The sequence below is a fragment of the Natator depressus genome, chromosome 6 (genome assembly GCF_965152275.1).
Source record: "Natator depressus isolate rNatDep1 chromosome 6, rNatDep2.hap1, whole genome shotgun sequence".
NCBI lineage: Eukaryota > Metazoa > Chordata > Testudines > Cheloniidae > Natator > Natator depressus.
Genome location: NC_134239.1, coordinates 34,841,428 through 34,862,577, shown reverse-complemented (window position 1 = coordinate 34,862,577; position 21,150 = coordinate 34,841,428). Strand labels below are relative to the sequence as shown.

Sequence of the window (21,150 nt, the reverse complement as noted above, 5' to 3'; positions counted from 1 at the left end):
AAGGAAAATGATCCCAGTCTCCTTTATCAGATCCTTCCTTGAGAAACCAGAAATCCCCTCAAATTTTCTTGGAAAAAGGTAGCTTGAGGCCCAGTGAGGGTTCCTTGGCACCCATCACTGTGCATCAAGACCAGGTTCCTCAGTACTTCAAAAAATTACCCATTACCAACCTTTTGTCCCTGAGTGCTCCAGTGCCAATAGCCCCAGTACCAACATTGTCCATACACTTACCCATGGCTCCAGCATACTCAGTTCCAAAATCCTACCCAGCCTTAAGGGACCTTATGGTCTCCTCATTATTGGACTCACCATTATTATCAGCATAGAAGGTACTTCCTCTGCAACCAGCTGCTACCCCCATTCTGGCACTGTGCACATCAGCAGTACAAATCAGAGTGCAGTCTGGTGATGCTCCCAGCATTCCATCTGAGACTGTTGCAACCCTGCAAAAGAAGCACTTCTTCTCTTTCCCAAGCTCTGAGACTAGCAGGGGGCATTACCAGTTCAGTCCCTGGGGTCTAGATATTCAGATCCATATGCTTCAGAGAGGGAGTCTAGGACTCATTGTTTCAGACATAGAGCTCTAAGAGGGATGCAACCTAGTCCAGGGATAGATAACCTTCTCCCCCACCTCACAAAGGGCTACAGCCAACCATTACTACAGAGCTGCTGACTGGACAGAGTGGTCAGGGCTCTGATGGGGACTTGCTGGCAGAGGACCCACCCCATACAAACGCCTATCTCGTTGTATCTGGATGAGGCTATGGTAGCCACATCTACCTCACTCCCAGACAACTTCAAAGCATTTCAAAACACAGAGTCAGCAAAAATTTACACCTCAAGACAGATACAAGAAATTCAATTTATTTGGCTGCAAATATTATCATCAAGGCTACAAATGAGAGGTACAAGTTACAATTGAGGATCTTCCATTTGAAGTATACAAACTTTTTAATGTAAAGATTAATGAGGCTTGTATGCTCTGTGAAAGGACTCTCAAGTGACACTGCAGTTCCTAAGAGTCTGTACTCATGCACCAAAGAGAAAGTTCTTTAAGCCTCAACCACATCAAAGGCAGCCAATACTGTCCTCATTATCAACAGCCTGAACCACCCAGGAAGCAACAGAAATGTAAGAAGAGGAAATCATGTGCCTCTACTACCATCTTCTCACTAGCCCTGCCCATCATCAAAGCAGCAGATTTGGCTCTTTGGTCGGGGGCAGTGTACAGTTTCTCTTGGATTTCCCGCTTATATCCCCTCCATTTGTTTTATTTTTGTGGGGTCTGGAACATCATTACAGACTGTTGGGTCATGCAAATCATAGAGGTGGACTACTCAATCCAATTCCAGACACTCCCCACGCACCACCTATTTTCCCCATCACTTTTCAGAGACCCATCTCATGACAGCATGCTACATCTGGAGGTGCAGTCACTTCCGAGGATAAGTCGACTCTGGTGCAGGAGATGTAATTTTGAGCTCAAGTATATATACCCGTGCTAGCTCTTATGAAGGTAGCATTCCAAAAATAGTAGCGTAGCCATGATTGCACGGGCAGCAGGACAAGCCAACCGATCCAAGTACCTGCTTAGTGTTTCAGACAGGATTGTACTCAGGGTGGCTAGCCCATCACACTGCTCATGCAGCCACAGCTACACTGCTATTTTAGTGTGCCAGCTTGGCACAGTTACCATAGATATATCTGCCTTAGCTGGCCATTATGCCTTCAGCTCCAGTGTAAACACACCCCAAATCTCAGAACAGTGGAAATAGTGTGTCCAGAATACAGAGGGTAATGGGGTTTATTCCCATTACTTTCTAATTCTCAAGAAGAAGAGTGGCTGGCACCTTATTCTGGACTTGAGACAATTGAACACCTTCATTCACAAGCTCAAGTTCAGGAATGGTAACCCTGGCCTCGATCATTTCCATCCTACATCCACCTGACTGGTATTCAGCTCTCAATCTCCAGGATGCTTATTTTCATATAGTAATTCATCCTACCCACAGAAAATATCTAAGGTTTCAGATAAGCAATTCCCACTACCAACACAGGGTCCTATCATTCAGTCTATGGAGCACGGCAGCAGCATAGGTGCTGACTCCATGAGAGCTTCAGGGCTGCACTCACCGACAGCTCGCTCCCACCTCCTCCCCCTCAGCACTTCCCGCCCGCCGGCAACCTCGCCAATCAACTCCTCCTCCTCCCTCCCAGTGCCCCCCACCCACTGCGATCAGCTATTCCACAGTGTACAGAAGGTGCTTGGGGGGGGAGGAGCAGGGACAGAGCACACTCAGGAGAGGGGGCAGAACTGGGCAGGAAGAGGCGAGGCGAGGGCAAGGTGGGGTTGGGGGTTTGGGTGAAGGGGTGGAGTGGGGGCAGGGCCTGGAGTGGAGCAGGGGTTGAGCACCCCCAGGGCAAGGAGGAAGCCACCACCTGTGGCCAGCTATATTCACAAAGGCCCAGATTTTTAAAAGTATTTAGGCATTGGTCTGCTCAGCATTCCAATGCCTCAGTGACTCAGGAGCCTAAATTTCATTGAACATCAGTGAGACTTAGGGTCTTAAGTGCCTAAATGAAACTTTTTTTGAAAACGAAACTTAGATTTCTAAGTCAGGCAGATATTGCAGTGCCTAAATACCTTTAGAAATCTGGGCCAACATTCCTAGTAGTAGTGACAGCTTATCTCAGGAAAAAGAGTCTGGGTTCATCCATACTTTGAGGGCTTGCTCATTTGCAGGAAGTCTCAAGAACAGATGACTGATTCCATACAGCAAACTCTGCAACTTTTTGCCTCTTTAGGACTAAAAGTAAACAAAGAGATGTCCAGAAAGAAAAGGAGTACTAGTGGCACCTTAGAGACTAACCAATTTATTTGAGCATAAACTTTTGTGAGCTACAGCTCACTTCATCGGATGCATTCAGTGGAAAATACAGTGATGAGATTTATATACACACGGAACATGAAAAAATGGGTGTTATCATACACACTCTAAGGAGAGTGATCACTTAAGATGAGCTATTACCAGCAGGAGGGGGAGGGGAGAAAACCTTTTGTAGTGATAATCAAGGTGGGCCATTTCCAGCAGTTAACAGGAACGTCCGAGAAGCAGTGGGGGGTGGGGGAAATAAACATGGGGAAATAGTTTTACTTTGTGTAATGACACATCCACTCCCAGTCTCTATTCAAGCCTAAGTTAATTGTATCCAGTTTGCAAATTAATTCCAATTCATTAGTCTCTCGTTGGAGTCTGTTTTTGAAGTCTTTTTGTTCTAGTATTGCAACCTTTAGGTCTGAAATCGAGTGACCAGAGAGATTGAAGTGTTCTCCAACTGGTTTATGAATATTATAATTCTTGACATCTGATTTGTGTCCATTTATTCTTTTACATAGAGACTGTCCGGTTTGACCAATGTACATGGCAGAGGGGCATTGCTGGCACATGATGGCATATATCACATTGGTAGATGTGCAGGTGAACAAGCCTCTGATAGTGTGGCTGATGTGATTAGGCCCTATGATGGTGTCCCCTGAATAGATATGTGGACACAATTGGCAACGGGCTTTGTTGCAAGGATAGGTTCCTGGGTTAGTGTTTTTGTTGTGTGGTGTGTGGTTGCTGGTGAGTATTTGCTTCAGGTTGGGGGGCTGTCTGTAGGCAAGGACTGGCCTGTCTCCCAAGATTTGTGAGAGTGATGGGTCGTCCTTCAGGATAGGTTGTAGATCCTTGATGATGCGCTGGAGGGGTTTTAGTTGGGGGCTGAAGGTGACAGCTAGTGGCGTTCTGTTATTATCTTTGTTAGGCCTGTCCTGTAGTAGGTGACTTCTGGGAACTCTTCTGGCTCTCTCAATCTGTTTCTTCACTTCAGCAGGTGGGTACTGTAGTTGTAAGAATGCTTGATGGAGATCTTGTAGGTGTTTGTCTCTGTCTGAGGGGTTGGAGCAAATGCGGAACAATGGGAACAATACCCACCTGCTGAAGTGAAGAAACAAATAACAGAAGGCCACTAGCCATCACCTTCAGCCCCCAACTAAAGCTCACAAAAGCTTATGCTCAAATAAATTGGTTAGTCTCTAAGGTGCCACTAGTACTCCTTTTCTTTCTGCAAATACAGACTAACACAGCTGCTACTCTGAAAAGAGATGTCCGTATTAGTTCCTGTTCAAAGGATAGCATTTATAGGGGCAGTTGTGGACTCCACAACAGCAATGACCTATCTGCCCCAAGAAAGATTCCAAGCCATAGGCAATCTGGCCAACCACCTGCTAGCTCAACACGAGATATCTGTAAGAATTTGTCTGACTCCTAGGGCACATGGCCTCCTGCACATATCTAACTCAGCATGCCTATATTGCAGCTAAGGATGGTTAAAGTTGGTATATCAACCCAACAAACATCACTTGAATATGAGAATGCAGGTCCCGCCAGGACTCCTGCAATAGGTCCCTCTCCGTCATTGCCATCAAATACTCTGGTGACAGATATCTCCTCTGGTGGGAAAGGAAGCCCATTTAGACAACTTTCAACCTATGGACTCCTCAAAAAACCCAGCTTCACATAAACATTTGAGAACTAAGGTTTGTTTAGCACGCACAGTTTTCCTCTCTGTTCTGAAGTGTCTAACAATTCAGATCATGGCAGATGAAGCCATACCAATGTATTACATAAACAAACCAGGGGAGCAAGATCCACCCCTCTATGGGCAAGTCTACACTACAGTGCTACATTGGCGTAGCTGCACCAAGGCCACTGCACCGCTGTAGTGCGTCTGGTGAAGACGCATTATGCTGACAGGAGAGAGCTCTCCTGTCGAGATAATTACTCCACCTTGTCGAGAAGTGGAACCTATGTTGATGGGAGAGCGTCTCCTGCTGATACAGCACCGGTGTGGACAACATGAAACTTGCATCACTCGGGGAGGGGGGGCGGTCTCTTTTTCACACCTCTGAGCGATGTAAGTTAGATCAACTTAAGCAGTAATGTAGACTTGCTCTATGTCAAGAAACAGCAAATCCATGGAATTACAAGATTACTCCAATAGCTTTACACTTACCAGGGTTGCAAAATATGCTGATGGATCACCTCAGCAGACAGTTGCCAGTGACCATGAGTGGTCAGTAAAGGATACTGTTATCCAAGACATATCTATCAGGTAGGGTCATCCAACCATAGACCTCTTTGCCACTAATGAAAGAAAAAGTGCCACAAGTTCTTGTCCAGAGGAGGGCAAAGTCAGAGATATCTGTCCAATGCATTCCTGGTCCTCTGGTTCTCAGGCCTCATATATGTTTATCCTCCAATTCCATTGATCCCAAGACTTCTCAGGAACTTCAGGCAAGACTTAGCTAGGATGATCATCATAACAACACGAGCATGGCAAAGGCAGTCCCAGTCCTCAGACCTAACGAATCTCTTCATTCAACTTCCAAGTCAGTTGCCTCTGCATCCAAATGTGGTATGCCAAAGCTGAGGACAGATTCTCCATCCAGATCCCTCTTTCTTGCACCTCATGGCATGAATGCTGGCTGGTTAACATAAGTAGAGCAAACCTGTTCAACTGAGATACAAAATAATCTTATCCGCAGTAGAAAGGACTCTGTGAGGCTTACCTGCTCAGTCAAGGAAAGAGATTCACTGTCTGGGCTCAACAATACCAGTTGTCTCCACTGAACACCCAGATACCTTACATATTGGATTACCTTCTGCCCTTAAAGAGCACTGAACTATCTCTGATCTCCCTGAGGATCCATTTAGCAGCCATCTCAGCAGTCCACCCTCCAACATAGACATTTGACATTTTCACACCCTACAGTAGCTAGATTCCTGAATGGCCTTATGCAGGTATATCCCTTTTTAAGTTGCAATAATATTTGCTAGAAGGGTAGGGGAGCTATCAGCTCTCATGTCCAGACCTTCATACACAGTTTTTCATAAAAATTGAGTCCCCTTGAGACCTAAACCAAAATTCTTGCTGAGGGTAGTCTGTGACTTTTATTTCAACCAAATCATACATCTGCCCATTTATGGAAAGGGAAGGCTCAGCTTCACACCCTAGATGTATGCAGAGCATTGTCCTTCTACATGACTAGGACTAAGCCATTTACGGTATCCCCCAGATTATATGTAGTTTATGACGACAGGTCAGGCCGTTTCAATGCAGAGAAATTTCTAAATATATTGTGCTATGAAATAGCCAACTTAGACCCACTCCACAAGAGCTCAAGTCATGCGGCATAACTCACAGTAGAAGCATCAATATCTGATGTCCATTTCAGCTACCTAAACAATGATTGTCAGACAGCCCTCTAGATGTCCATTTCAGGAGGGTTGTCTGACAATCATTGTTTAGATAAGACTCCTAGCATCCACCTCCTGTGATCTAGGTCACTGCTTGCTAGTCACCAACAGTAGAATATATATGTGGACAAGCACTCAAAGAAGAAGAAATGGTTGTTTATCTTACAGTAACTGTGGTTCTTTGATACGAGTTCTCCACGTATATTCCACAACCAGTCCTCCTTTTCTGCCACTGCATTGTCCTATAACATCTACACTGTGTTTTGGCAAAGGAACTGAGAGACATTCGGGTTGCCACACCCTTTATGCCCTCAGAGGGCAGGCCTGGCCGCAATGGACACTGCTGGCCAAAAGAATCAGAACTCAAGAGTGTGGGGCGTATGCACCCCACCAGTGGCTTACATATGGACAACATATTTTGAAGAGGTACAGTTACTGTGAGGTAAGTAACTATTTATTTTCCTTGATCTGAAATCTTTTATTGAGTTGTATCCCACAGTCATGCACTGAAAATTGTAATTCCAGATCAGCACACACCAGTTGCAGTGCTACATTCAATTCAGGAGGATAGTCTATAAAATGTAAAGTATTGGATTTGTGTTGGGGAAAACTCTGAAAATTTCCATGTGACACTGTAGTATATTGGGCTTTGTTTCAAACAGGCATTAAAACCAAGTGTAAATATGTCCAGCCTGAAAACGTGGGATTACTATATGGAGGAGACCTTGGCCACAGGTCCTTCCTATGACTGGACCATGGTTACTGCAAAATGCAACACTTCAGAGGAAGCTGACCAAATGGATGGTTCATTTCGCCAGAGTAAGAGGAAAATAGTGTGGCCATGCTATGATGATGTTAGCAAAGTGCAACCTGATGCAATCACCAGCCTCTTAAATGTAAGTATAGGTGCAAATAAAGACAGAACACTGCCATTTAGTACACTTATCAAATTCATATCCATTCAAGTCATTGCCTTATATAGATGTGCTGTAAAAGTAAATATTAGGTAAAAATAATTGATTTAATCTCCAAAGAGATATGGGGTCAGAAAATCAGTCAATCATCTTACAAAAGGTTATGCTATTCTGGATGAATTCAAATCTGTATATAGGTTTTAATACTTAGCTTTTTTACATGTGAACTGCAGCCAATAATGAGGCAATTTAGGTAAATCTTTTTATTCCTTAAAAGCAAGGCCTTAATACATTTTTTCACTTTCCTTTTTAAATAAAAAAGTAACTTGCATAATAGATTTTCTAACTATCTTTTCCCAGAGTTTTCAAAATTGTAATTTCATATTTTGCACGGAATGTTCTCTCATTTGGGGCAAACTGGATTCTTTCTGGATTGCAGCAGTACGTTTACTCTCCTGTTCTTGTCCCTTGTTCACCATATAGTTTAAAGCAAATGAAGTGTAAGGTGTCCAAATCTCTATGCCTAGCTTGTAGTCCATTAGTCCCAGCTTCTGTGTGTGTCTCCTCTTTACAGAATCTGGAGGCAGCTAAAATGTGGTGTTTAGCAACTATGTGTAGTAGGCCTCATCCCTTCCTTTTGGCTCCCAGAAGGTTGCCTCCAACAACATAGAAGACCCCTCAGAATTGGGCTCTAAATAAAAACTTTTCAAATGATAACCAATAGATTGCCAGGCCCCTTGAGCAAATGGCCCAAACTCTTCTCTGTCTTTCCCCACCCCAGCACTGATAAGGAAAACAATACAAAAGGCAGAACAAGCAGAAGTAATAGGGTTGCCAACTTTCTAATCGCACAAAACCGAACACCCCTGCCCCACCCCTTGCCCTGTCCTGATGCCCCGCCCCCTGATTGCTCCATCCCCCCCATCGCTCGCTCTCCCCCACCCTCACTCACTTTCAACAGGCTGGAGCAGGGGTTTGTGATGTGGGAAGGAGGTGATGGCTTTGGCTGGGGGTGCAGGCTCAGGATGAGGGGTGTGGGGTGCAGGAAGGGGCTCCTAACTGAAAGCTACCAAGAAAGGTTATATTCACAAATTTCACAACAAGAACATGTTATAAACAAATAAGTCTTTGTTTCGGTTCCTCCTTTTAATATACTTGAATATCATTTCTTATAAATCATGTTATGTAAATGTTGGCAATGTTTAATGCTAATGTCACAGCATTGGATTTGCTCTTTTTAAATAGTTTTATAAAATATATCCAATCCTTATCATTATCATATTTCTTTTATGGAAAGTGGAAATGGAATTTGTGTGTTCAAGATGCAACAGGCCTGAAATGTATATCCTCAGGAAAACACTTTTTTATTGATTTCAGGAAATCGAAAGGCTGGAGAATAAATTAAATCAGAGCCCAGAAAGGTGGCAGCTCTTGTGGGAAAGGGTCACCGTGAATCTTAAAGATGACGCAAGACAAGACAATGTAAGTGGTGGAAGGGCCCAATTGACCACCATATTTGACATCGGGAAGGAATTTTCCCGCAGGTCAGATTGGCAGAGACCTTCCAGGTTTTTTGTCTTCCTCTGAAAAATGGGGCATGGGTCATTTGCAGGTTTAAATTAGAGTAAATGATGGATTCTCTGTAACTTGAAGTCTTTTAATCATGATTTAAGGACTTCAGTAACTCAACGAGAAGTTCTGAGTCTAATCTATTACAGGAGTGGGCAGGCAACATTCTGTGGCCTGCAATGTGCAGTAGGTCAGACTAGATGATCATGATGGTCCGTTTTGGCCTTAAAGTCTGAGTCTAATAATAATTCAATCTCAACTATATAGACTATCTGGGAGAGTGACAAAATCACTGTATTTGTTGGAATAAAGTATTGCTTTCTAAAAAACAGAGTGTGTTGTTCTAACCCATGCTACTGGCTTTGCATTGCTGCATGTGGAAAAATATGTATTCCTATGACATTTACTTCTTTTGGGTCTTGAAGTAGATTGATAAATATAGAGCAAGATAGGCACTGTAATAATACACAATGGTGTAAAATTAGATCTTTATAAAGCTTCTTGGGGCCTGATCCTGCAAACATTTACACATGTGAGTAACTTTGCTTATGGGAGTAGTTCCTTGGACATCAATGGGATTATTCAGATGTGAAAATTCAGTTTTGGATCCATACATTATAATCAGGCCTTCAATACTCTGGGCCTAATCTTTTACAACAACTGGTTATTTACACTAGGTGAGGAACTGATCCTCTGTGTATTATACATTCCTGAGCACATTTTTAGGGTTTAGCAAATAATAAAAGCCAGGCCAAGCAGTGGCAAATATATTTTAGGTGGAAATGTTGAATATTTGGGTGGGAATACTGAATATAAATATAAATTGTAGATAGTTAAGCATATTATCCACCATACAAAATTTCATCTACTATAGGCCTACTTTTACTTTCAATCACTGCTTATATTTCATGTTGCGTAGCTGCTGTTCAAGAGCATAACAGAATCTGAAAATCAGTTCTTTCTTTAGATAATGTTTAGCACATCACATTAGCATAACACTACAAAATCTTTCTCTGTAAAGATACCGTCCACCAGATTCTCAGTTTTGATTCTTAGATCTTTGGTGCAAGACGAATGGATCTCCCCCTGGTCCCAAAGTATTTCTCCCTGAGGGCAGCTAGAGCAGAAGAGAGCATAAGCCAGGCCCCCTATTTGACATCACACACGATACCCTGACTGGAATATTTATACCCTTCAGGGGACAGAAGAAAACATCCAGTAGGGGGCCTAGCTAATGCTCTATTCTGCTACTATTACTGCCCTCAGGGGAGTCAGTTCCTTAAGAGTTTCTGGCATTCTGCCCATCTTGCATGAAGAAGCTAAAACACAAAAGAGAGAATCCTGTCAGATCAGAGAGGCAGAATTACGTGTAAGTAATTTTCTTGTCTGAAAGTATTTACTTGGAGATTCAGCAAAAACAGTTAGTTCTTTTAGAAAGCCAAATCTCTGAGAGCAAGTTCTTTATTTTAAATTATATTCAGAGTCATCTCTAATGTGTGGTTTATGTGAGGTCAAAAAATTCAGTAACAAAAAAGCTCCATACCTTTTGTTGTCATTTTTATCCTTACCAGGAATCCCAGGAAATGTTTTAGCAAATCCTCATTTTCAAGTACTCAGCTGTCTAGCTGCTGCTAGCGCTGCGATCTAAGAATTAGTCAAAACACACCAAATAAAACTGAAGGATCTATTATATCAGGGTACAATGACCTTTAAATGTAGATTTATGTAAAACTAAGTTATATTTCTAAAATAATGCAATAATCAATACAATTTGCCGTGTTAAAACTTGCAGTCCAACTAGTACTTTGCAATTAAAATTTAAACATCAGCCTCTGAACTGTTCTGACCACTTTGAGTTACCACTGTGGAGAATGATTGGAAGGAGCAAACAATAGATTCTCACTAATTTGGATTAATGACTGGGAAGCTCATTACCGACTTTTCCTAATTAGCACAATTTTTTTAAAAGGTGATGGCATTATAAAATATAATGTGCTAATTTATTTTATATGGATAGTTTATTTTTTTAATATTTCACAATATGGATGTATAAGTAAATGTTCTCTAGTATATTTAGTAAAAATGCAGAAGCCTTTCTGATGAGATGAACTACAGTTCTCTGCTATGAAAACATTACATTATGGACTGTGTGGAGGGAGTTGTGAGTTTTGTTTTTGGGGCTTTTTGTTTTGCTGTAATACTATTTATAATATATTAATTTTGGCAGTTCTACTTCTTAATTCAGCAGGTAGTCAGATTTTAGAAAATTTCTAAGTTCTAAACTTGGCTAAGCCTCTCACTCAAACTTTGTCATTTATCTTTCTTTTTAGCCACGAAGACATCCTTCTGGCTCATCAGGGATAATGTCTACTAATCCACATTCCTATCAGAAGAGGTCTTTGCTGCATTTACCTGACAGTGGTCTGGGTGAAGAACAGAGTGCCAGCATCTCTCCCTCTAATGGAGTGGACAGACGAGCAACCACACTATACAATCAGTTCACATCGAAGAATGATGAGAATAGGTAAACTGACTAATTGCTGGGTATTACTGAAACTTCATTTTCAGTAGGGAAGTGATTTATAAGAATGCATCACTGTTGTGTGTCATACTCCAGGGAGTCAAACAGGTGATAGAATAACGATGAATGTAGTAGAATGGAGCATATATCTGCCCTAGAAGTAAAAAGTAGAATTTTCCTAGACATAGAAACTCTGCTGCCTTTTTACTGTTCTTACAAAGTTTTTAATTCTACTTAGTTACTTTTTTCGTTCTTCTATCTTAAAAAATATTTTGGGTGAATTAAGTGTTCGTACAAGTGAGGAGTTAATAGCAGTGCTGAGAATCAGGGATGAAGGGAGAAGATATCACACAGACTTCCCCCTTAAGTCTGCTATCTCAGTCCTGACCTGGGCCTTCCTTGAGTGCGGACCTTTCTCCTCGTATCAAATTGTGTGACAGTTTAGTCCCATGGGTAAATGGGAACTAGGATAAGATCATCAAGTTCATTTTTTTTGTGCCTTAATCCAGGATTTGAAACTAGTTGTCCAGAGGTGGTATGGTAATGCATTAGACTACTGTACTACCTAGACAATTATTGAATAATTTAGCATTTGGTCATTAAGAAACTTTAGCCTGTACTGCACACAGTCAGAATTATCTTACTGTTAATACATAAAAACAAAACAAAGCATTTGAAATGAGGCAGCCATAGTATCTTTAAGTCTGCTTCAGTGCCTGGACACAGTGGGAAATTATGGTGCTGATCAATGGGCCCACAGCTCTGAGCGATATATCTTCTAAGTCAGGCAACCTTTCAGAAGTGGTGTGCCGAGTCTTCATTTATTCACTTTAATTTAAGGTTTCGCGTGCCAGTAATACATTTTAACGTTTTTTAGAAGGTCTCGCTATAAGTCTATATATTATATAACTAAACTATTGTCGTATGTAAAGTAAACAAGGTTTTCAAAATATTTTAGAAGCTTCATTTAAAATTAAATTAAAATGCTGATATTACGCCGCCGGCCCGCTCAGCCCGCTGCCAGCCTGGGGTTCCGTTCATCTAGGCCGGCAGCAGGCTGAGCGGGGCCTGCGGCCAGGACCCCGGGTGGCAAGGGGCCGGCAGCCAGAACCCCAGACCAGCAGCGGGCTGAGCGGGCCAGCGGCCGGTACCCCAGACTGGCAGTGGGCTGAGCGGCTCAGCCCACTGCCAGTCTGGGGTTCAGTCCGCCGGTTCCTGCCAGCCAGGATCCCGGCTGCTGGCTTCACTCAGCCCGCTGCCGGTCTGGGATCCCGGCCCTGCCCACATAGAGTGGGTACCTACCTTCTCCCTGGTTCAAGCCCATTCTCTTCCTCTCTCTCTGCACTGAGCACAGGGCTGGGGGTGAAGGAGCAGGTTGGGGTGCAGGGTCTGGCCAGGAGCTAGAATGAGGGAGGGGGCTCAGGGTTGGGGCAGGAGGTTTGGGTGTGGAGTGCTTACCTGGGCAGCTCCCATTTGGTGCAAGGGATGCAGGAGCTCCCGTTTGGTGCTCAGGGTGGGGGTGGGAATGTGGGGGGTGCAGAAGTCAGGGCAGGAGGTTGGGGGGTGTGAGGAGGGTGCAGGAGTCAGGGAATGGGGGGCTGGGTATGTGGAGGGGGTGCTGGAGTCAGGGCTGCGGTTGTGGGGGGCTGGATATGTGGAGGGGGTGCTGGAGTCAGGGCAGAGAGCTGGGTGTGTGTGAGGGGGGTGCAGGGGTGTGGGCTAGGGTCATGGGGGTGCTCCCAGCCCCCTGCCCAGTGTGGCTCACAGCAGGGGGCTGGAGGGGATATGCCCTGATTCCACCCCCCCCCCTTCCCCACCTCCTCCCCAGAGCAGCGAGCTCGCTGCGGCTCCACTTTTCCCCCTGCCTCGCAAGGGCCATCAGCTGATCGGAGGCAGGGAGGAAGAGGAGGAGGGGCAGGAACCCAGCATGCTGGCGGGGGAGGGGGGAACTTGCCTGCCCTGCAGTAGCAGCTGGCAGAACCAAGCTTCTTCACCCTGCCCCCTCAGGGGTTTGGGGGACGGAGACGAATGGGCCGGGGCGGGCAGGATTTTTAATGGCACGCTGCTGCCTGCCGGGGTCCTGGCCCCGGCCCCACTCAGCCCACTGCCGGCCTGAGTGGGGCCGGCGACTGGGACCCGGCAGGCAGCAGCGTGCCATTAAAAGTCAGCTCTCATGCTCTCTTTGGCACGCGTGCCATAGGTTGCCGACCCCTGTTCTAAGTGTTTAAAGTTGATTTTTAATACTGTAGTAAAACCAGTTCCTAAACAGTTATAGACCGTTCTATGCCTTACGTGCCATGATATGGAGGCTATGAAATCAACATGTACGTTCTAAACCTTTGTGGTGATATACATATGCTCCTTCTGTTCAAGGTCTTTTGAAGGTACACTGTACAAAAGAGGAGCTTTGTTAAAAGGTTGGAAACCTCGCTGGTTTGTACTGGATGTGACAAAACACCAGGTAAAATATTTTTAGTAAACTGGATTTTTTTGTGAATAACTTATTACAGTTTTACTTAATAAGCATATAGAAATAGTTTGACAAATAGTACAAGTAATCATAAAATAATAGAAATGTAGGGCTGGAAGGAACCATCATCAGTGCCAACCCAAGGCCACTCTGAGGCAAGACAAGTATACCTAGGATCCTCCCGGACAGGGATTTGTCTAACTTGTTCTTAAAAACCTTCAGTGACAAGGGTTCCATAACCTCTCTTGATAACCTATTCCCGTACTTAACTGACCTTATAGTTAGAAATTATTTGTAATGATTATTTGCAAATGCAGCTGTACATAGTATTTCAATACAGATATCTATCTGTGTGACTGCTATACCTTATAGTCAATGTGAAGGTAATAATTGTTTTTTAAAACAGAGAACGATCTAGTGTATAATTCTAAAGAAAGTCCATGAACTGGTAGTATTCTAGTATTTGTTGAGTGCAAACACTGTTTGTTGCTTTATACTTTACAGAGAAAGACTGTCCCTGCGTCAAGGAGTTTGCCATTGAAAATGGCAGTGTACTGGCCCACCCAGAAGCAATTTTATTAAAACTTGCTATCTTCAGAAGAGTATTAGCCTGTTGCTCAGTGTTGGGCATTAACCTAGCCTTTCTGTGTGAGACATGTGAACTCTTCAGCAGTCAAAGCAGTTTAAGAAACTAAACACTCTTTGAAATTAACAGTCCAAAAAGCCAGAAAGTATTGTCCAGCATGCAAGTAGAGATCTGAGGGATAATTTTGGAGTTAGGAGTAGGGTTGCCAACTTTCTAACCGCACAAAACCGAACACCCTAGGCCTGCCCCCTGCCCCACCCCTTCCCTGAGGCCCCGCCCACTACATTCCCTCTCCCATGGTGGCTCGCTCTTCCCCACCCTCACTCACTTTCACTAGGCTGGAGCAGGGGGTTGGGGTGTGGACTCCAGGATGGGGCCAGAAATGAGGGGTTCAGGGTGCAGGAAGTTGGGGTATGGGAGGGGATGAGGGCTCCGGCTCGGGGTGCAGGCTCTGGGGTGGGCCTGAGGATGCACGAGGGATTTGGCATGTGGGAGGGAGCTGCCAATTGAGGCAGGGCGTTGGGGTGTGGGAGGGGTGAGGGCTCTGGGCTGGAGCCGGGGATGAGGGGTTCATGATGTGGGAGGGGCCTCTGAACTGGGACAGGAGGTTGGGGTGCAGGGAGGTGAGGGCTCTGGGCTGGGGATAAGGGGTTTGGGGTACTGGAGGGGGCTCCAGGTTTGGGAGGGCTCAGGGCTGGGGCAGGGGATTGGGCCTTGGGGTTGGCAAGCGGGCTTACCTCAGGTGGCTCCCAGTCAGCAGCGCAGCGGGGCTAAGGCAGGGTACCTGCCTTCCTGTCCTGGCTCCATGCTGCACCCCAGAAGTGGCCAGCAGGTCCGTCTCCTAGGCAGGGTGGGGCATGAGGCTGGGAACCGGCCAATGGGAGTGCTGAGCTGGTGCTTAGGCAGCACACGGAGCCCGTGGCTCCCCCGCCTAGGAGCCAGACCTGCCAGCCGCTTCCAGTGCACCAGCAGCGCCCCAGTACAGGTAGGGACTAGCCTGCCTTAGCTCCGCAGAACCAGCGACCAGACTTTTAACGGAGCTGCCGGGGTCCCTTTTCAACTGGGTGTTCCGGTCGAAAACCGGACACCTGGTCGCTCTAGTTGAGAGCAAAGTTAATTCAATCATCCCTGTCCAAACTGTAGTAGTCATTATACATTCCAAGCATTCATTTTATGACTCGTTCATTTGTTCCTGGAGCACTTCTCTTTCATATTTATTTTCATGAAGCCTATCCTATGCAGATAAATTGGAGTCCAGTATACATGGTAGATTGACCAATCTGGATTGCCCTAATACAAAGTTCCATTAACCTATTATCAATGTTTATAATGCAATAATCCACATATAACTTCACTGGAATTTTTTCGCCGAAATATCTTCAGATCGTGAGAACCAAGAGTGAAATCCTGGCCCCACTGAAGTGAATGGGAGTTTTGTCATTGATTTCAGTGAAGCCAAGATTTCCCCCACAAAGTTTATTTCTAAAGTCCTCTGAAATTCCAGTTTCTTTATATAATAGCCATTTCAGACAGACATATGGGAGGAAACCTTTAGTCTGTCTTTACTGTTTTCAGTACATTGAGTAGCATGACCATTCATGTGTATACTAACAAATTAGTGCACAGGAGGTAAGCACAGAAAATCTGTTTACTGCTTTAAACATTGTACCCTGCTTGCAATGCACACCCAGATCAGTGATGGCACTTATGGCCTAATGAACTTTAAAGAATTTTGGTCATTATCACACAAGCCCTTACTCATGCGAATAGACGTTATTTACATAAATTGCCTCAGGGGTGCATAACTAAGGACTAGCTTTTAAATAGCCAGTAGGGCCTTGTCCACAGAAGAAAATTGTGAAAGAAAATGCTAACTAACAGGTTTTAATTAACACAGTGTTAAACACTATTTTCTCCTGAGTGTGAATAAGGATAGTCATCATTAAAAATGTTAATTAATTGTGATTAAAACTGGTGTCCCTCCATGCACAAGATGACAGATACTTTCTGGGAGAAAGTACAAGGTGTTCCTCTTTAATATTTTAATTGTTTCTGTAGCCAAATCTCCTGGGGAACATTATTCATGAATGGTAGACATATAAGCAATATGGGACAGGCAACGGAAGGAAACAGATCTGATTTGGAAGGAGTCCATTTTCCCTTTCCTTTGTTAGAAGGGTTTGTCTTTACTTATTGCATCCAGTGTGCAAGGGTGGGATGTTGTTTTTAATATGCAAATACCAGATTTTCTTTTGTGGAACTGTTAGAATACTGAAAGCAATTTAGTGGAGTGGTTATCATTGAAACCACAGTGTCTTTGTAGAAAAGCTGCATTAAACCACTAAATATAGTATAGGAAAATGTCAGTTTTATATGTAATCTATAATTACCTAAATTATACCTGAATTTTTGCTGATCATTTTCAATTTAAAATACAGGAAATAAAAACTTGTTAACTCTTTAGTGCAAAACATGTTAGTTAGTTTCCAAGCAATGAATGGGGGAGTATTGTGTCAGGAAAGCCTGAATCCTCACATCAGAGTCATTCTCTGGGGAAGCTTCACACTTGTCCCACAGTGCAAAGCTGCCATAAAGGCAGCAAGTCTGGCCACTTGAGGATTCCCCCAATTTGGACAATCACAAGATGGCATACTGCTACTGTAGGAACTCCTTTGCCAATTCCAAAATTCCCAATATAAGCTGTCGCTTGGACATGCTTACTGCCTGGTGATGCCAGCTGTTACACTGTCCATTTGTAGTCATAAGCAGTTTGCTCAGTTTATAGCAGATCTCAGGCTTTTGCAAGTGGCTCCTCAGAACCAGCCTAACATCCAGAGCCCCACAATGAGGGCACACAAAGGAGACTTAAAAGCACTTTTTGTTCACCCTCAAAACCCCAAAAGCTGTGCCAGGCACAGAAAGGATGAGCACAAGGATCTGGCCCCAAACAGTGCATTTGTCTACGTATTGGTTTATATATTGCATTTGGTTGGTTTGTTTTCCCTTTTGTGTTCTAGCTGAGATATTATGACTCTGGTGAGGACACAAGCTGTAAGGGACACATTGATCTTGCAGAAGTCGAAACAGTGATTCCTGCATCTCCAACAATTGGCGCACCGAAGCATGCTAGTGAAAAAGCATTTTTTGATGTAAGTATACTTATTCTTTGCTGGCCTTCATTAGAGATTTTTCTTCCTTTGTTGTGTTCTTCCTATCACAGCCATTCCTGCTGGATGGTCACTTGCGAGATTTCAAGTTAACTAACCAGTGATCCACACTCTCAACCCAGAGTGAAAATTCAGAACATTAGTATATTCAAGCAAAATGAAATGCTTCAGATATCAAAGCTTAAAAGAAAGTTTGCAACTTCCTGAGCTGTATCTTATACACTTTTATTTTCATTTTGCAGCTGAAGACAAGTAAACGTGTATATAATTTCTGTGCCCAAGATGCACAGAGCGCACAGCAATGGATGGATAGGATCCAGAGCTGTATTTCAGATGCATAACAGAAAATACCATTCCACTGCCAACTGCAGAAAAGAAATGCTTTCAGCACTTCATGTTACAAGAAGATACATTTTGGAATGCTATTCCAGAACAAGCAACCTTCCTTTCATTTCAGTCAAATACTTATTATATGCTGAACCATCTTCTCTGTTTAAGTATTATAACCACTATACCTACTCCTTTTCTCCCACTAGGAGAACTTTTCAAATTAGTAATCTGTTTAGCCTGAAATATAACTCTTTTCAATATGATTCCTAGCTAAATGAGCCTGCTGTACACACTGAAATATGCTACCATCTAATACTGTTTTTCTAATCAGAGTTGCATCAGAAAAACTGTTGAGCTTGAATTGTGGACATTTTTCCTCAAATAGTGTTCTGTTTTCACCTAGTTTTAATATTAAAACAAAATGGTCCAAATTTTCAAGCTAGTTGTGTATCTGGAAGAACATTTCTACAGTTTCTAAGAAAAGTTTAGGTTTGTGAATTCAGTGACATGCATAACAGGTTGGCAGATGACACCTAATATTTTTAAAGACCAAAAAAAGGTTTCTTCTCAAATCTACTAGCTGCTCTCTAAGCTCTTGCTCTAAATAATGCTTCTGCAGTTTTACTGTTAATGTACGGTATTTCAAGTTCCCACTGTTTAGCTAAAGAATATGCTTTTGGGGGATTCTATTTCCCCATTATAATAGGATAATGGAAAGAAAACTGGCTGATGATAAGAAGAAGAAACTGGTCACAAATTAAGATGTTTATAGGAGAAAAATCTCTGAGTATGAAAAGTTGTATATGTTTGTTTATTTATGTTCTGCTCACTGTAAAGTAAAAAATAACAAACAATGATAAATGCACTAAACAATAAAGCAAACACTTGCACTGAAATCATTGAAATGCAGACATTTTGAGAGACAGAGGTAAGTTATTTATAGCACAACAATGCTAGCTAGATAACCTTTACAGATACTAAATATGTACATAATTTGATTTGATACTTTAAACACATAAATTGGAAGACTGTTTTACATTTTTACATTTAGTAACATTGTGTTTGTTCATCTTAAAATCTTTGAGGAATGTTGTTGGGTTATTTTTATATATAGCCCAAAATTACTAGAGGTTTTAATTGCTACAGTTTGTGATGACATGGAGTGGAGTCTTTAGATAAAAAACATTGTGAGGTTTTTTTTTTTTTAATGTTAATATGTTAAATATCCAACTAATATTTCAAAGAGTTTGTATATATGATTTGGTATTTTCTGATTTTTTTCCAGACATTCTGCTTATAATTGTTAATATCAGACTAACCTAACTGACTTCATTTATAGGATTTTCAATTATTAAATAGTTTTCCCCTTTTTTTAAACCACTTTTCATTTTTTTGACTAAATAATATTCAATTTCACACTGCACACAGAATAGGAAATGCAGCTGTTTTAATACATGTGGAATTTTTTTAAAGGAATGAAGGATTTTTTTTAGCATTTTCAATTGATAAATCTCCACCTGTGAAAATGGTGTTTGCACATTTGTATTTTTCTGTGTATATGAAGTACTTTTATATGTACTTTGTAAAATACTGATCCCACTGTTTTTAAGGTTATTTGAAAATGTACACAACATCTTATTTTGTAACTAGGTTATTTTAACTATTTTATGTATGTTACATGACTTATGTATGCTAACCATCTTGTAATAAATACACATCTTTTTTAAAAAATCCTTCCTTTACTGTGAAAGATTATATCGGTATAGTGCAATATCCACAGAATAAAGATCTTATTATATCTTGTTCCATAACACAAAATCCCAAATTATCTGGTATTAAAATGAGTGGGTTTTTGTGTATACTTGTCTATATTCCTATACAAAAAATGCACATTGAGAAACCTTAGCTAAAAGTTAAACATCAGTAATAATGCTATAAACTGAGGAAATTTGAATTTAAAGCAACAGTATCATCCATAATTCAGTCTCAATTTACATACCCTTTCCCAGAGACCAAACACATAATTATTGCACTTAGACATTAAATAATAGGTGTAAAGAAACCAGAACCTTCACTGCACAGTTTCTCAACACAACTCTGCCATATGCCAAAGCCATACATCTTACTTACTTACACAATTTTATATTTAAATGAACTAGTTTATAAGAAATTAAAAGGTCAATTGAAAATGTGCATCTGAATTTTGTCCTTGTTTACTGGCTGTGTATGTATTTGTGCAGGAGTTGGACTGAAACAGAAGTGTTATAGAGGTGAGCAGTCAGTGACTCTAGTTGGGTATTGTGAAGCTTGGGTGGTAAGGTTTGTAAATTGAGTTTGGTGTGGCTATTACGGTTTCTTAAAGTGTTGATCTCAGGTTTTAGCATCTGCATTGATGGAAAATGCACTTAACTCAAAAAATTCTAAATAAAACACTAAGCATAAATGTCAAAGTTTAATGTTGGATGTGGATAAAGGGGAGGGCATGAAGGGTGGTAGGCATGGGAGCATAGAAGAGGCAGGGTCAATGGGTGTTGGTTGATGGGACAGTGGCCATGAGGTTGTTGGCCTCAGCAAGAGTCAAGAGAGAGAGGAGTTGGGGGTGAGGGCAGGGTAGATATGGTGGTGTTCGTGTAGCATAAGATTTGGGAGGTATGGAGCTGGTGGAGGATAGCAATAGAGATGGGTAGGGAAAAGGGAGTGTTGAGCCAGAGTGACACAGGCTATGGAAGCCTCTCCCCACCGTGGGCAGAACTTCCCTTTGCAGAGGGAATCCCTGACTGTTCTGTGCGGACTCCCAGCACAGAGAAACCTATCCAGGCAGGAGGGGAGTTCACAGCACCTTCCTATGGAAGAGCACCTCCTCTGTCATACACCGTTAGTACTCCCCTGCTACGAACCGTAAGAACCCTGTCCATTGGAGAAGGGAGACATATTATCAAGGGTCATATTTAAAGTGCATGGGGTAGCTTGCCCTCACTTCTTCTCTACTGACACCATCTCACATAACAAATGATAGGGTGACTTTCTTTTTGAAAAAAAGATGTTTAGAATATGTGAACATTGATACTTGAATGTCATATTTTGGTCCAATAAAAGATATTACCACATCCATCTTGTCTCTCTCATATTACTAACCTCTCCTTCATATCCAAAACACAATGGGGGTTGGAGGCTATGGTTATAGAAACCTTCAGTAATAAAGATAAGCAGTCCCATGTTATGGTACTTAAGAATAATAATCCATAATTGGAATCCCAAACTTCTGGGTCAGTACTTATGTAATAAAAATAT

The 21,150-nt window shown here is 42.5% G+C and overlaps 1 protein-coding gene across 4 annotated transcripts in view; it reads left to right on the top strand.

Annotated features, from left to right (window-relative positions):
* The window catches only part of SBF2 (SET binding factor 2), a 563,151-nt gene extending 543,625 nt beyond the window's left edge, over positions 1-19,526 (top strand). For 2 of the 4 annotated variants that reach the window (XM_074955034.1, XM_074955032.1), the window contains 6 exons: positions 6,965-7,198; positions 8,594-8,698; positions 11,116-11,309; positions 13,680-13,767; positions 17,380-17,511; positions 17,772-19,526. In XM_074955034.1, the coding sequence (XP_074811135.1) occupies positions 6,965-7,198; positions 8,594-8,698; positions 11,116-11,309; positions 13,680-13,767; positions 17,380-17,511; positions 17,772-17,870 (852 nt within the window). In that variant the 3' untranslated portion in view covers positions 17,871-19,526. The remainder of the gene's footprint in view (positions 1-6,964; positions 7,199-8,593; positions 8,699-11,115; positions 11,310-13,679; positions 13,768-17,379; positions 17,512-17,771) is intronic. The other 2 variants (XM_074955033.1, XM_074955031.1) reach the window with 1 other exon arrangement.
* Positions 19,527-21,150: the final 1,624 nt, after the last annotated feature.